Source organism: Magnolia sinica, chromosome 15, assembly GCF_029962835.1.
Source record: "Magnolia sinica isolate HGM2019 chromosome 15, MsV1, whole genome shotgun sequence".
In the NCBI taxonomy this organism is placed as follows: domain Eukaryota; kingdom Viridiplantae; phylum Streptophyta; class Magnoliopsida; order Magnoliales; family Magnoliaceae; genus Magnolia; species Magnolia sinica.
The window spans coordinates 11,563,209-11,581,413 of NC_080587.1; the positions used below are offsets into that span (position 1 = coordinate 11,563,209).

At 42.7% G+C, this 18,205-nt stretch overlaps 1 protein-coding gene across 1 annotated transcript in view; it reads left to right on the forward strand.

Moving 5' to 3' along the window:
• The window catches only part of LOC131226652 (rhodanese-like/PpiC domain-containing protein 12, chloroplastic), a 42,247-nt gene that overhangs the window by 17,203 nt on the left and 6,839 nt on the right, over window positions 1–18,205 (forward strand). The window contains exons 2-3 of the mRNA XM_058222260.1: window positions 2,577–2,693; window positions 17,419–17,510. Of these exons, the coding sequence (XP_058078243.1) occupies window positions 2,577–2,693; window positions 17,419–17,510 (209 nt within the window). The remainder of the gene's footprint in view (window positions 1–2,576; window positions 2,694–17,418; window positions 17,511–18,205) is intronic.

Below are 18,205 nucleotides of genomic sequence, written 5' to 3' on the forward strand. Positions count from 1 at the left end.
TCTGAAAACTGACTATAGAGGGATGAATAGCTGCAAAATAAACGAATTTGACGCGAAGATAGTTGTGGGATGGATGAAATGAGATGGATGGGCGGATTGTGATAAACGTGGCTTCGCACCATGGTAGTTAACCTTTCGAAAAGGGAGAGCTTCGCACCTACTTTAATATCAGCCCTTCGAAAAGGGAGGGCTTTGCACCCACTTTAAATTTTCCACAACTCAGAAACTCAGAGAGCAGAAAAACTATGCAGGAATTTTTATTCAACTTCAATCAATCAAAAGAACTACAAGGGGTGACTATTTATAGGGAAAACTCTATACCCCAAAACTCACGCCATGTGCGCAACCTATTACTTGGCGATGAAGTAAACTAAAATTAAAACCAATCAAAGAAATCTAAAGCATTCACGATGTTCTAAATAATATAAATAAGAAAAACCTAAAGTATGAACTTAATCTGACTAGTGGGCTACGATCATGAGATCCTATGATGGGCTTTTCTTGACTATCGGGCCCACTTTTTTGAATCAAAACTTCGTCTTCTAACTAAGAGGCCCTCCCTGGACGTCGTCATCGAGCCAGATCGACGGTGGGGCCCTCCTTTTCCTTGCGTCCGTGCGTGGGGGGGGGGGCGTGCGTGCGCGTGATGTCCCCACCAGAAAGTCAATATGAAAACAAAGGATATCTAAAACTAAAGTGGGTCACAACGCCAGAAAAAAGTGGGTATGGGTCACCTATCGTTGAAAACACTCCTCTCTCTCTCTTCAACATGTAGCCTTACCCTTTCCCTCCACTTCTCTCTCTCGCCATCTATCCATGTGCGTTGTACTCAGTACTCCTAGTGTGTATAACTCAACTATAACCTTCTTGTTGAGATGTGGCTCTACAACCTTCTATTAATTCTATTTAGTAAAAGCTCACCTATTTCTATAATTCATCTCACCTAACCATGGAAGACACCTAACGGTCTGTCAAAGCTAAAAGACCAACTGACAAGTATCCCAAAATTTGAAGGCTTCTAACACTCAACTCTCACATGTTCTCCTAATCAGCTTTGAGTTGTCACCCTTTCTTTTCTTTTTTTTAGTGCATCTTTGGATTGAGTGAAAAGAAAACAAGAAAAGAAAGCAAGTGGAAACACTTTTCGCATGATGGGATGTTTCACTATGTTTGGATAGCAAAAATAGTGGATTCCACGTTGTAATTATTATACGTTTTCTTCGTCAATTTCTCTAGCATGAGATACGAGGTAAGCATTGTCTCACAAAAATGAGATTTCCACTTGCTATTCAAACAAAGATCCCAAAAATGGACTCCATGGTTCAATATTGTCATGGAATCCATTATTAGATAATCATTAAACTTATCTTTTCCTTTCTTTTGTTTTCCTTTGTTTTTCCCCCGGTCCAAACACTCCCTTTGGGGCTATTTGGAGATTCTAAGGTGTAATTTGGTGTTAAATAAATCCAGTTCATTTTTCTTTTCTTTTTGTTTTCGTTTAATTCATTTCTTTTTTGAGATTTTTACAGGTATGCAATTACAAGAGGGTTGTGTTACTTCTAAGAGGAATTATATTATATGTTGCTAGAGATGTTGGTCATTCTCATGCATTTATCCAGTGTAAATGCGCCAGGCATGTAATTTAAATCTTGACCTTCTAAATTGTGAGCTGCAGCATGGATCAGGCATGGCCCTCAAATTCACACTGATCAAAGTAGCCAAGATTTCAAACCATCCTACCGAAATGGACAGTTACTGATTGAGCTTGGACAGTTGATCATTTAAGCGCTTATATTCGACCACTAGTTGAACAGTTAGTATTATCTTAGGCCATGTCCTTTGACTTTGGAGTCCATAATTAGGACAATCTAGATTTTGTATATATGTGTGATGCATATGGTGGATGCATGCATGAGTATGACCCACGATACTGGAGTAGCATATGGGTCCTCCATTTTCAAGGGAACTTCCATATTAGTTTGAATCTCTCACAACTGCCTTAAATGCTGCTTATAAATATTAGAGAAGGTTCCAAGTCTCACTGGTTGGACCATAATTTACGATCCACCCAGCGAATAGCTTCCAACCTATAATGTTGGTGGGAAATCCAACCCTTACAATAAGTAGGCCCCACCATGAGGATCACCTTGTGCAAATATCAGCCCCATCAACTCATTAGGCGTGTGACACCATGGAAAACAATGTTTAGATGTTGATAAATAAGTAAATGCAAGTGTGGTACTCGGTTAGTGGATATGGCTAATTTTTGCAAAAAATAATCCCAGTGATTAGGCCAACCTATTCGACGGGTTGGATGACACACACATGAAAGGTGGAAGTTATTTGCTGGGTGGACCAAAATTATGGTCCAACCAGTTGGACCCAACATTGTCTCTAAATACCAATACCTTTTCATTATTCCTATGATGATATGAGTTTATGGGAAAATGCATAGATGATTCTTTCGTTCGATGGATATTTTTTCTCTAATTATGTGGTGTTTGAAAGAGTAAATTTATAAGTTTGGATTTTCTTTTTCATGCAAAATTTCCTTCCATTTTTTTTTTGGAATACAGTCTCATTCAGTACTGGAAATAATGGAGATGGTGGTAGGGAGTTATTGGTGCAGCACTTACTTGTCGGCGAAGACAACCTTAAGCTTCTGACAGAGCTTCAACAGAGGATTGCAGGAGGTTAGTGCGATGAATTGTTGTGCTTCCAAGTTTTTTTCATGATTAGCTATTTTGACAAGTGATTGGGTCTCTTTCTTGTTGAGGAAATTGGTCATTTTGTTTAGTACATTACAAGGTCCTTTCAAGAAAACTTTATTGGTTACCCATATGACACGCAGATATTAGTGAGCATGTGAAACCATTAATACTAGACATCATCTAGATGGTCTTATGCTTGGTATGTAATATTGTCCGGTAACTTGCTAATGATGGAGTATCAGGTATGCCTAGGGGTGCAATTCGGCCTGGTTGGGTCGGGTTGAGCGTCAACCTGAGCCCAATCTGACTTCTTGAGCGAACCTGCCACCTGAACCTACCTGAATTCTTGCACTAGGTGCCTAACCTGAACCCAACCCAAAGTCCTCTATAATCGACCCAACTCAGACATAACCCAACCCAAATACATGTGATTTTCCATGGTATTAAAAAACGTTATGTAATGGTTAGTACGTAACAGTAACGGTGGGAGCCATTATGTGATACGGGGCTGTGTAAAGGGAGAGAGGATTTGGGAAGAGAAGCAACAGCGTTCAACTCTCTTTATTTATAATAAGTGAATGGCAAAAGACCTAAAATACCCTTAGTGTAAAGGGAAAAATAGTCATAAACAGAGAAATAAGAAAAGAAAACATTACAGGCTCATCGGCCCGGTTCGTCATATATATGGCATCATGTTGTAAAGCCCTTTTTGAAAAAAAAAACAGAAAGATGGCCCATAATGGGCTTGTAACGGCTGTAATGGGCCCATAACAGTCTAATACAGTAATGGTCTCATACGGGGCTGATACATTTTTTTTCCTTTTAAAAAAAATTGACCATTACAGGGCCTTAATGGCCATTAAGGCCTGTTGTACTGGCTACAAGTCTGGCTGTTACAGCCACCGTTACATTATTGAATACCTTTTATTCCCGAACCGACCTAACCCAACCTAAATTTGCTACACGAACCCAACCCGAGGACCTTGACAACCTAACCCAACCTAAACTTGGGTTGGGTCAGTCGGGTTTGGGTTGACCTGAACCCAAGTTGCCTTATGTATGCCTTCTTCTTCTTCTTTTTCTGAAAATTGCCCTATGTATGCCTTGGCTTGATTGACTTGGCCAACCTTCTATAGAAATGACTAAAGCTTTAAGTGTTTTGATGTGGATGAAATGCAAACATGAGAAAAATATCAGTGATGTTTTGGGAAGGACATTATATCCATGGTATATTTGTTGACATCTGACCATTTGTCTATTCCTTGCACTCTTGTTGATAAGCCCATAAACATTAGTCTAATACTCTTTGCACTGCTTTTGTTCAATGAGGCAATGTGTTCTAGTTTGTAATAAGATCACACGTGGAGGGGCCATCCATGTTACGTATGGAGGTACTATAAAATACAATGCTTGACCCATATAATTGGCATTTCCCCCCTACCCCGTATATGGGTGATGGACCAAAATTTTCATTCGCCAATTACAACCACCGGTTGCTAGACTTGTTCTGGTTGAATATCAGCCATTAGAAATGTTTTCCTTTCAACCATCCATTTGCAGGACAACAACCCAATGGTTGGGATCGTCCAATAGGCAAAGTTTTCAGTGCATTATCTATCCACAGGAGGCCCCCCCAGATATAGTCTTGATGCTGAAAACTGGTTTCTTTATGTGGTAGATGTTTTGTTTGAGACATGAGCTCATAGGCCTCAAAATAGGTTCTTCTCATTTAGTCCAAAGGCTGAGTTAGTATAATGATGGGTTTTGAAACTGCATGCAATAATATTTGAGACATTATTGGAAACTCATCCTGAAGTGGTGAGCAAGCTGGATGCGAGCCTAGGTAAAGGAGAAAGGTTAATGTCGAGTGGAGCTAGTCGTAGAACACGCCAAGCAATCATGAGAAGCCACCAGAACAACCCACTCAAGCAAACAATCCTTAGCATGGACTGCCATTCGGAAACAAAATGATTAACGCCCATACTGACATTCTGGAAACAACTAGCATTCCTCCCTCCCCAAATCGTCTAAAGGATAGCCATGATGAGAAGCTGCCAGAGCACTTTACGATTCTTACCAACTCCTCTATGCCACACCCGCAGAAGCTCATCCACAAACTTAGGCATGGCCCACCCAATGCTGATCAAAGATAGGAAATACTCCCACACCTTAGAGGCGAAGGACAGAAGATTTAGCCCTATGAATAACTTGAGGTGCAGAGTTACTGATATTATTGAAACATCTTCCCTTTCTCTCCCCCCATATTATCCAAATTACGGCCAACATCGCCAATCTCCACTCAACCCTCTCCTTCTTCCCAAGGTTCATCCTGTGCCAAGCCCTAAGCAGATCCACTACTATGTCTAGCATCACCCAGGACACTGTCTGTTGAAAAGGCTAGGCCACACCACATGTGTGAACGGGCAATGAATAAACAGGTGGTCCACAAATTCATCGTCTCCCATACACAACAAGCATGCATTGAAGATGATCATTGCTCTTTTTCGAAGATTGTCAATAGTTAGGACCTGATTTCTCCTAACACAGGTTAATACTCTTTTTTTTTTTTTTTTTACACCATAGAAGTTGAAACCTGACCGACAATCTTTTGCGGAGCCTTGAGCATCTTATGGAGCAATCGAACTAAGAATTGGCTAGACTTGGCCTCCTACCATACCATATTGCCCCTCCCCCAAAGATGGAATATAATGATGAATTATGTCTAGGAATTCCACTAAGTCTTCTATTTCCTTATCCATTAAATCCCTTTGGCATAGGGGTGACCATACCATTGAATTGCCACTAACGATAGAGCACCTAGAGACAGGGACATCATTATCCGCCACTAACCGCGCCAGTCTTTGGAACACAGTCTAAAGGGGATCCCGCCTACGTACACCATAGAAGTTGAGACCTGACTAACAATCTTTTGCGGAGCCTCGAGCATCTTATAGAGCAATCGAACCAAGAATTATAATGATGAATTACATCTAGGAATTCCACTAAGTCTTCTATTTCCTCATCCATTAAATCCCTTTGGCATAGGGGTGACCATACCATTGAATTGCTACTAACCATAGAGCACCTAGAGACAGGGATGTCATTATCCACCACTAAGCGCGCCAGTCTTTGGAACACAGCCTAAAGGGGATCCCGCCTACCCACGCATCCTTCCAAATCGAACATTCTCCCCATTCCCAGTGGAAAATCCGACCCCCTCCTTGAACTTTTCTTTCATACTTGAAACACATTTGCACAACACCCATGCTCTATGTAACGAGGAATCTCCAGCCTAACATCCCCCAGCCTCGCAACCATATTTAACTGTCATTGCCTCTCTTCTAAAAGAGTCGTCCTCCGGCCCAAACCTCCACCACCTCTTTCCAAGCAACATTCATTACCTCCAGATCTTTTATGTTTGCTTCCCCCTCATTGTATGGCTTGCAAACCTTCTCCCACATGATAGATGAAACCTTTTCTTCTTTTTTGATCCCTGCCATAATAAATCCCTTCTAAGTCTTTCCAATCTAGTCAGCGTTGATTTTGGTCACTTAGACACAAAATAGAGTGGGATGTTTGAGAGAGCTGCTTTGATAAGCTTTATATTAACTGCCCATGGATGGGTATTTGCTTTTCTAGGTTGATAATTTCCTTTCAAACCCTTTTACCACCTTGTCCTACAAGTGCTTTGTAGGTCTTCTGTCAGATAAGAGACAAATAGGAGGAAGTAAAGGACCTCGTCCTACATCTAAATGCCCTAGCCAACTGCCCCACTTCCTTTCCTATCATCCTAATCCCCAACATTTAACTCTTTTGTATGTTCACACTAAGCATAGACACCACTACAAAACATCTTATTACCATTCTTAGCTTATCTACCATCTTTGGATCTGCCTTGTAAAAGTAATTGTATCGTCAACAAATTGTACATGAGAGATTGGAGGACTACTTCTATTAACCTTGTGACGCAGGACAACCCTAATTATGATGCATGCTCATGGAGATAATTAAACAGCGGAAATAAAAGGAATAAATGATCTAAAATTCTAACAGTAATTATCATAACTGAGAAAATCATAAAGGAAACATGCAATGGAGCGGGCTATCACTACAACCATGGAGTATGAAATTCAATTACTACTTAGGTTGGATCCGGCGAGGGATGAGACCTCCCGATCTTGCATGGTCACACCCAATCAATCAATGAAGATCACTAGTCCGAAAAACCAAGAAGTTTCTCGGATTAGGGATTTGAGAATTTGGGGATTTAGGGTTTAGATCAGTTCTCAAGATTTTGATCGAAGAGGAATTAGCCAAAACTGAAAAATAGAAGAAAGAAAGTTATTACCTTGAGGAAGTTGGAGGGGCACAAGAAGAAATTAGAAGAAGAAGATCAAGGGGAGAGAAGAAGCACCATTAGAGAGAAGAGAGGAATGAGGCAACCAAAGGGTTTGCTTTTCATTAATCACTAGTTGAAATTCGTGTTTAGGGCTTTACTCCACTTAAATAAGCAAATAAAGACATAAAATTACTAAAATACCCCTAGGATAAGCAAATAAATGTATAAGATTACTAAAAGACCCCTAATTAAGTCAAAAAACGTGCAAATAACATAAATATGGGAAAGTTTGGGCGCTCGGTCTTCTTTCTCCAATCTTCCTTCACATGTGTCTTCCCTAAGTGGGGTCTTCTATATGTCCAATCACATGTGAAAGGTCTTCAGCTCCTCAATATTCGCCTATCCACAAGGACGGCACTTGTGGTTGGCGCTTTCTTCGTTGGTACACCTTGAATGCACCTGTGTCCGCATCAATTCCCCTCGGGTGAGAAAAACTCGACCCCGACGACTTGAAACTTTTGTAGCGCTCAAGTAGATCTGGATCAATACCCTGCAATGCGTCGCCCGACAGTCACGTAGATTCAGACGATGGTTTGTTTTTCCACCTGACAAGATACCTTTGGAAACCCCTATCTCTCGTGGATACTATCTCGTCATCCAAGATTTCCTCAATTGCTTCTTTATGGGTAATGGGTGGAGGAGGGGGTGGAAGGGGTTGGGTAGCAAACTCAGAAAAAGGCCATGAAAGGGACGATGTATCAACAATGGGAGTATAGGCACGGACTAGATCTTCCACATTAAAAGTTAGATTAATGCTCATTTCAGATGGAAGGTCAACCCGATACGCGTTGGACCCAACCTTTTGTAATATCTTGAATGGTCCAGCACTACGCGCTTGTAATTTCTTTGCTGATCCTTGAGAGAATCGCTCTGGCCTTATTCGCACCATTACATAGTCTCCTTCTTGAAATTCTTGCACTCTACGATGAGAATCAGCTGAAACTTTATAATCATCATTGCTCTTATTTAACCGCTGTCTAATATGTGTATGCAAATCATGAATATGGCGTGCGAATGCATCGGCTGACTCAGGAGACCTTTGGGTAACAGACATAGGTAAGAGATCTATGGGCATTCTAGGTTTATAACCACTTACAATTTCAAAAGGACTCAACCCTGTAGATCTATTAACTGACCCATTATAAGCAAGTTCAGCATTTGGTAAAATTAGGTCCCAAGTCTTAACATGTTCACCCACTAGACAACGTAGAAGATTTCCAAGGCTACGGTTTACCACTTCAGTTTGACCATTTGTTTGTGGGTGGTAAGCAGTAGAAAATTGCAAACGAGTTTCCATAATGTGCCACAGTGTCTTCCAAAAATAGCTAGTAAATCGAACATCACGATCAGACACTATGGTTTTAGGTAACCCATGGAGACGCACCACACCATCAAAAAAGATACGAGCAACATGAGACGCATCCGACGTCTTCGAACATGGGAGGAAATGCGCCATTTTAGAAAAACGGTCCACAACGACAAAAATGGAATCGTGCTTTTTTATAGTCTTGGGAAGCCCGAGCACGAAGTCCATACTAATGTCCTGCCACGGAGCATGTGGCACGCAATGGCGTGTGACCGGTATTTTGCTTTCTTTGCTTTGCCGGTGACATGTTCGACATTGCCCTAAAACTTTAGCTACGTCTCGCTTGAGGGCCAATATAAACGATCTTCCACGAGGGCAATGGTCTTATCACGACCAAAATGGCCAGCTATCCCTCCTAAATGAAGCTCCCAGATGAGGAATTCACGAAGGGACATACGGGGAATACAAAGTCTGTCTCCCTTGAAAAGAAAGCCATCTTTAAGAACATATTCACCCATAATATGCTGGTCACTAGAGAGCGACGCGTAAGTACCCCCAAAATCAGGACATATGGGGTATTCATCTTTTAGTTGCTCAAATCCGACTACCTCTACACTCAAGGAGTTGAGCAACGCCACTCTCCTACTAAGGGCATCCGCTGGTTTGTTTTCAACCCCGGCCTTGTGTTTCAAAACAAACGAATATTCCTGAAGAAACGCTACCCACTTGACATGCCTTGGGTTGAGTTTCTTCTGAGAATGCAAATATCTCAAAACTTCATGGTCAGAAAACAAAACGAATTCTTGCGGTAGGAGGTAGTGTCGCCAATGTCTCAGGGATTACACTACCGCATAAAATTCTTTGTCGTAAGTGGAGTATTTTTGTTTTGCCTTATTCAGTTTTTCACTAAAATAGGCCACTGGGTGTCCTTCTTGACTCAACACTCCACCTATACCGACACCAGACGCATCGCACGCGACTACAAAGACTTTAGAAAAGTCAGGTAGATGCATGACAGGAGCTTCCACCATCTTGCCCTTAATTTCTTTAAAAGCCTTGACGGCGGCTTTAGACCACATGAACTCTCCCTTTTTCATGCACTCGGTAATGGGAGCCATGATCGTGCTAAAACCCCTAATGAACCGACGATAAAAAGTTGCTAGGCCGTGAAAACTTCGCACCTCATGAATGTTCCTTGGTTCTGGCCACTCAACTATGGCCCTGACTTTTTCAGGGTCTGCTCGCATCCCTTCAGATGACACTATAAATCCTAAGAACACAACTTGGTTAGACATGAATGCACATTTCTTAAGATTAGCGTACAACTTTTCCTTCCTAAGGACACTACAGACCTTCTTTAAATGTTCAAGGTGTGATTCCTTAGTGGTACTATAAATAAGAATATCGTCAAAGTACACCACTAGGAATTTTTCCATGAACGGCCTCAAAGTTTGTGTCATCACCCGCATGAAAGTACTGGGTGCGTTAGTCAAGCCGAATGGCATGACCAACCACTCATATAGCCCATCTTTCGTCTTAAACGTCGTCTTCCACTCATCTCCTGGGCGTATACGAATTTGGTGATATCCACTCTTGAGGTCTATCTTAGAGAATATAGTAGACTTGGCCATCATATCAAGCATATCATCAAGTCTAGGTATAGGGAACCTATACTTGACAGTAATTTTGTTTATGGCACGGCTGTCCACACACATGCGCCACGTGCCGTCTTTCTTTGGCGTCAAGAAGGGCGAGCACGGCACACGGGCTCATACTCTCTTGGATGAAACCCTTTTGCAGAAGCTCATCAATTTGCTTCTTCAACTCTGCATGCGCTGCAGGGTTCATCCTGTAGTGAGGAAGGTTCGGTAGAGTAGACCCTGGGACAAGATCAATGGCATGCTGTATGTCCCTCATAGGTGGCAACTCATTCGGTAAGTCTTCAGGAAATACATCACTGTATTCCTTCAGGACTGAGGTCACCTCACAGGGCAACTCTGATGGAACCTCAGGTGTAATTTCTCTAGCCACAAGGGCATACACCATAGAATCCTCCTTAGCCTCTTTTTCAAACTCTCTTGCGCTGATTATATGTAAAGACTTAGGTTTGGATTTCCCCATTTTTCTAGGCTCACTTGCCTTCTCATCCTTCTTCTTCCCTAGTGTATTCTCAGGTGACATGGGATTAAGTTTGATCTTTTTACCATTATACATAAAAGTACATGCATTTGAACGGCCAAAGATCGTGACATCATTATCGAATAGCCACGGTCTACCTAGGATAACATGTCCCACATCCATAGGTAAAACATCACACCAAAGGGACTCTTTGTATGACCCAAACTCGATGGGGACTAGACATTGCTGGGTGACAGGTAGGGATGTCTTGTCAACCCAAGAAACTTTATACGGGTCTGGATGAGGTGTGGATTTCAGTTTTAAGCGATTTAAGGTGCTAGTGGAAATCACATTCTGACAACTTCCACTGTCCACTATCACCCTACAATTCTTTTCACCACACTTGGCAATAGTGTAGAAGATAGTGCTTCGATGCCAGTCAGCACTACTTCTAGACTGAGCTAACACACGCCTGACTACTGCAAGCGTTGCTTCTCCATCCACTTCTTCATCAGTAAGTCCTCCTTCAGGGTGATACTCTTCAACTTCATAATCACCCTGGTCATCTCCACCCTCGTGGGACTCGCCTATAACTAAGGCTCTCCCACGGCTCTTCGTAGGACACTGATTAGACATGTGGCCAAGGTTGCCACACTCATAGCACCTCACTTGGCTCATGTTACTAGGACCGGCACCAAGAACCCCTTTGCCCTTGTCCTCCCTAGGCCTAGGCGGAATGGTCGCCTGTGCCCTAGGTTGATTACCAATATTAGGTCTAGTTCCTTGGGAACTAGATCTAGCACTGGAGTCTCGGGACTCAAAACGACGAACGACAGGAGCCTTCAGATATTGCTCTAACTCCTGCACGACTTGATATGCTTCATCTAAGTCCGTTAAGGGCCGAGTAATAAGCTCGCGCTGAAGATTCACACAAAGGCCCGTCTTGAAACGCGAGAGCGTTACTAGAGGGTCTTCTCGGATATCACATCGCATCACATACTCTTCAAATTTAGCGATGTAGTCAGCGGCAGGCATTGACCCTTGGCGTAAGGATTGCCATTGGTCAAGGAGCTTTGACGGTATGAGAGAGGAAGGTACTTCTCCTTCAACTTCTCTTTCATCTCATACCAATGTGTGATAGGGGCTCTACCAACTCTCTCTATCCTACGCTCGGTGTTGGTCCAGAAGAGCTTGGCTTGACCCACAAGCTTCATCTTAGCAAACCGCATTTGACGGTTTTCCGACATGCCATACCACTCAAAGTAGTGGTCCATGTCAGCAACCCAGTCAAGGAATGCCTTGGGATCCAAGCGTCCATCAAAACTCGGGGCCTCAACTCTCACACTCTTCATCGCACGCTCATCTGGATCATAACGGTCTTGATGACCATATGTGGCTCGTGCCTCTCGCACCACACCACAACCGTTACCACGATCTCTATCCTCACTACCACCACGTGTGGCAGCACGTTCTTCAATGATTCCTTCCACTTGGGAGTGCGCATCTTCCCCTACAGCGGGGTTTTCCTTTTGGGACGCCTCTAGTTGCTCCACCTTAGTCATGGTAATGGTAATTTGGTTCTCAAGGCGGGCAAACTCACGCCTTTGACCCGCTTCTAGAGCGGTTATCTTTTGTATCAATTGAGCAAGTTGCTCAGATAACTGCTCGTTATTCATGGTAGGTTGAAGTCCGAAACCTCTACCTCTTCTCGTGGGCATACAATGAAGACTTGAACCAAACTCTACCTAACTAGACTACTAGGTGTTATGACTTTCAAGATGAATGCGATGAATGCAAAACTACTATGAACTGACACAATTAAGTTGAAACAGGAAACAACTCAAATCTGAAAATTTTCCAGATTAGGAACTTTCTAAAATTGGAAAGTTTCTAAAATTGAAAACTTTCTAAACCTGGAACTTTCCTAAGTTAAACCTAAAAAAATCAAAACCCTAATTTGATAACTCGATCTAGACAAAAACCATGCAAGCCTAGGCTTTGATACCAAATTTGACGCAGGACAGCCCTAATTATGATGCATGCTCATGGAGATAATTAAACAGCGGAAATAAAAGGAATAAATGATCTAAAATTCTAACAGTAATCATCATAACTGAGAAAATCATAAAGGAAACATGCAATGGAGCGGGCCATCACTACAACCATGGAGTATGGAATTCAATTACTACTTAGGTTGGATCCGGCGAGGGATGAGACCTCCCGATCTTGCATGGTCACACCCAATCGATCAATGAAGATCACTAGTCCGAAAAACCAAGAAGTTTCTCGGATTAGGGATTTGAGAATTTGGGGATTTAGGGTTTAGATCGGTTCTCAAGATTTTGATCGAAGAGGAATTAGCCAAAACTGAAAAATAGAAGAAAGAAAGTTATTACCTTGAGGAAGTTGGAGGGGCACAAGAAGAAATTAGAAGAAGAAGATCAAGGGGAGAGAAGAAGCACCATTAGAGAGAAGAGAGGAAGGAGGCAACCAAAGGGTTTGCTTTTCATTAATCACTAGTTGAAATTCGTGTTTAGGGCTTTACCCCACTTAAATAAGCAAATAAAGACATAAAATTACTAAAATACCCCTAGGATAAGCAAATAAAGATATAAGATTACTAAAAGACCCCTAACTAAGTTAAAAAATGTGCAAATAACATAAATATGGGAAAGTTTGGGCGCTCGGTCTTCTTTCTCCAATCTTCTTTCACATGTGTCTTCCCTAAGTGGGGTCTTCTATATGTCCAATCACATGTGAAAGGTCTTCAGCTCCTCAATATTCGCCTATCCCCAAGGACGGCACTTGTGGTTGGCGCTTTCTTCGTTGGTACACCTTGAATGCACCTGTGTCCGCATCACCTTGAACCTGCGAATCAAGCCACCCACTTGCCCTTTTTCCAACATTCTGCCAAAGGCTTCTACTACATCCACAAAAGAAATGGAGATAGGAGATTCCCCATGCCGAATACCTCTCAAGGTTTTGAAATAACCTTTAGGAGAGCCATTGATGAGGACGGAAAATCTTGCTAACCAAGTACACTCCCTCATCCACCTTCACTTCTCACCGAATCTAGTCCTGCTTTGCTTAGCATGCAATCCAAAAGGCCCCAATTAACATGGCCATTAACATTTTCAACATCTAGCTTACATATTAAACCTTTCGTACTTTCCCTGTAGCAAGAGTCAATGCATTCGTGAGCAATGAGGGCACAATCCAGTATATGTCTTGCTGCAACAAACACACATTGATTCTTAGAAATGACGCTTCTTCGAACTGCCCTGAATGTGGTAACTAAAGTTTTTGCTAGGATCTTATAAGGACCACCCATCAAGCTTATCAGTCTAAAATCCTTTATGCTTTCAAATCCAATCACCTTAGGAATAATGACAATAAAGGACGTTCTAATATTTGCTCACAGCTGATCCCTTTTGAAATTCTGCCATAAAGCTCATTATATCTCCTTTTACTGTATCCCAGAATACCTACAAAAAAGTTATTAGATAGCCATCTGGGGCTGATGCTTGTCTCTTCTATTGATGCCTTGACTTCCTCTTCAATAAAGGGTTTCTCAAGCAACTCAGCCTGTGCACCTGATAGCCTATTGAAATCTAGATTATCCAACTTTGGCCTTTACCACCATTCCATGGTTAGCATTCTTCCATAAAAATGCACCACTGCCTCACACAACTCTCTTCTATTTTCCTTCCATCCACCACCATGCTGCTAATCGTGTTGCCCTTAGCCCGAACAATTTGTGATGCTATGAAAAAACCTCGTGTTTTTGCCCCCTTCTTTGAGCCATATCGCTCTAGAACGTTGACACGACTTGATTTCTTCCTCCTTTAGCGGGTTCCTGTAAGCTCGGGTTAATCTAATCCTCAGCGCTTTGTCATCCTCTGATAATTCTGACCCTTCTTCCTTTATGTTTATCTCCTAGATGTTTGCGAAAATATCTCATATTTCCGCCGCCTGATTCCCTAGCACAACTTTTTTCCAATAATTTATTTTACTTTTCAACATCCTCAATTTATGGCAAAGCCTGAACTCGACAACGCCCTCAACCTCGAAAGACCACCACTCCTAAACTAGCCTCGAGAAACCTTCTACTGTCATCCACGCTAGCTTGAATCTAAAAAGCCTCAGCCCCTAATTCTCGCCCACCACCTCTAATAAGATGGGATAGTGATCAGAAATCAGTTTTAGCAACCCCCTTGGTGAGAGCGGCAAGAATTTTTCTACTCACCTAGGTGACACCAAAAATCTGTCAATCTTGGACATAATCTATCTTTCCTGCCCATTTAACCACGTGAATTTAATCGTCCTCATCGGGAAATCTCTTAATTGATGAGAGGTTACCCATTCTAAAAAAATCCTTCATATTTCTCATAATTATGCCTCCACGAACTTCTCAAAATTGAATTTTGTAACACTGAAATCACCCCCACTCACCATGGCACACCACATCTTCCCCGCACTTTGAATAGCTCAATCCAAAAGTCTTACATTTTCGATGCTTCATTCTGCTTGTAAACTGTCATGAACATCTGCTTGAAGTTCGACGAAGTCTCCTTTAAAATCACTGACACAGAATAGCTTCCTCTCCACTAGTGCTCCTTCACACACAAGTTCGAGTTCTGCAGAACCACAATACCTTCCACATTGATAGCCAATCGATCCTTGGAACCACAGCCCCACATTGAAGCCAAAATCATCCTATCATCGGCAACTATCTTATTCTCGTAGAGAGCAATGGCTTGAGCCTTGATCTGTTGCACACTTCTTTAATCTATCCTCACTTTGCCAATCTCTCAGTCCCCTCACATTCCAACTCGGAATCATCATTTGGATAGTGATCTCGCCCCTTCCGCTCTTTATTTCATCTTCAGCAACTCTCCTTAAGTCAGCCAAGGCTAGACTTTACCTGTTCAAGATGCTCTTCTGGAGATCTATGAATCTTTCTCAGAAGCTGAGGGCTCTCATTTTAGCTTATGTGTTGCTCAACAAACTGAAACAACGTATAATATTTGTTGTCACGATCACCGAGGGTGACCCCGATCATTTTTCCAACGTGTTACAGAGTTTCTTTGATCCATCTCTTCCTTCTTACCATCAACATGAATTATTTTGCCCTAGCATCCACCCGCGACATGAGCATACCTATAGTCTCTCAACTATCATCCCTTACACCCTCAACAACTGCCGCCACATGCAGAGGCTCCACCTTTAGGATTTCCAGCATAACATCATCACTATGCTATATTCCGTTGTAGGGTTCCTCTTCTAATGTTACAAGGACAACCCGTCACTTCAAAGTCCCCTGAAGAAACTTCCTCCAAGTTGTTGGCTCGTGCTCCCCGAGTAATCCCTTCCTTCTCCATTGGCACAATCTCGAGCTCCACATTCCCCTTTCGCATGGGAGTTGAAATGGCTTGAAATGGAATGTATAAGTCTCGTAAGTTGAGAAGGGATTTTGTGCACACCTACTGTTACTTAAAAGCACTACATGTGTAAAGGTGAGCAAGAGTCACACGTGTCTAGGAGGGCCTATGCATCTCCACACGTGGCAATTTCACGTGTCCATCCTCCGCTCACCTCGCAGCCTCAGACTCAAAGATAGGACACATGTCCATCCTCGCTCATCCCAAATCAACTTCCACAACCTCACCTTGATAAGACCCCACCATCACAAAAGTCCAAAAACCATGGCTCGAGCGGCATCCCCCCCACCTGAAACCACACCTCCTCCCACCCAAAAGGAGACAATTCGGCCCATTTGCAGAGACTCTTCACCGGCCCCTCTAGTCCTGTTGCCTCGTTTGTTATGACTTTTTCCATCTCTTACTATGACCTAAAGGAGAACCAAGCTTCTGACCCCTTTGCTCGTGTCACCCCCTTCGCTATGACTTTCTCTAGCTCCCCCTTCGACCTAAAGTAGAACCAAGCTTCCGACTTAGACAATGATTTGATGATGAAAGAATACCCCCCCCCGCACACACACACACAAAACCAAAATAAAAATAAAAATAAAAAAACCTCTGGGCCCTCAACATCATCCTCCCTCCACAACCATCTTTCCTTGTCTCCATGGCCCAGCCCACTCTTGCTAAGTGCTAAGTTCTTCTCCCCCTTTCTGCTCTTCCTTTATACTAGCTTCTCCCCCTTCCTGTTCTACCCTAGCAGCCCCACCGACTACCGCGTCCTTAAGGACAACCCCTCCCTCTTCTTTCCCTCTTTTCTCCTCTCTATTTTCCGCCATAGCCGCTTACCCCTTTGCTCAATATTTTCCATCTTCCACTTCCTCTTCCTTGTTTGTTAACATATTGATAACCCCAAGCCCGTACCTTGCCTTCTGCATCAGGAGCTTTCGGCCTTCAAATACCTTTCTGTTCATATCTGCCACCAGCCTCCTTGCGTCTTTCAAGTTCTCGAGCCAAACCAAAGCAAACCCGCTACATTTCCAAGAGCCCTCTCCATGGGGACAATCACCTCCACCGAGCATACCCCTCCAAAAGCCCTCTTGAAGTTTAACTCTATCCGTCCCAGCGGGAAAATTCGACAAACAATGTCAGAAGCTCGGACTGGGGTTTGATCTAACTGGCATACTTGACCCCTTTGGTTTCCTCTTCTCCCTTACCCGGATCCATTCCCCTTCTTCTTCTTTGGTGTTGACGATCTCCTCTGAGATTTACTTCGGTGATTTGCCTTCCCCTTGATATCATGAATCGTGTTTGGCCATTTTAACCAATCCCTCCCCCCCCCCCCCCCCCTGTCTATTTTTATTGTAAGTAGCGTCAACAAACTCTACTTCTTTAATCATATGTTGGATGGTGCTGTTGCGAAACTGAATGCCATTTTACTAATGTGATACTGTTGTGCCACAGGAGTGGATTTAAGTGATCTAGCGGTGGAGTACTCAATCTGTCCATCCAAAGAACAGGGCGGAATGCTTGGGTGGGTCCGGAAAGGACAGATGGTATGGACACTTCTGCTATCTGGAGATCTTGGTTGCAACGAAGCCATGCTGAAAAATAAAATATTTCGGTTAGTAAACGACAGTTTGAACAGAAGAATTATTGGGTCCTGAACCTCTAGGAGTGTACGGTAACTATGATATGCTGATGCCTTCATTTCTATCTCTTTGGGCCCATTCCATCCGTTTGTGGCCATCCCGCTCATGAGCTGTCCCGCTATGGCTGGGGATGCCACGAAATCTTGAATATTGGAAGGTTATAGCCCACTAGCATGTGGTGTTTTCTTTTGAATGTGGATTATTGCTGTATTCTTTATTTCAACTGTGTCAGCTTAGGCTGGTAATTGACCAATTAGGATCCTCCAATGTGGGAGATTTTGGGGCTTCCCCCATTCATGCTGGGGCCATCAATCAACAGTCCAGATCATATGGATTCTGGGACATCAGCAGTGTTGAGTTTACTGAGGCTCAGGACCCTATGGTTCCTCTTTTAATTAATTTTGAGACCATACAAGTTTGTCATTGCTCTCCAATCAATCTTTTGACCGTTTTTTGTCCCTTGCAACTTTCTTCAGTAAATTTTAATGCAAGCTGAAGTTTTATCAGTTGACAAAGCTATTTTGGAATTCTGCATGAGGAAATAGAAAGGAATAGGCTGTAAAACAATATCCACAAAGTTATAAAGAGAAAAAGAAATA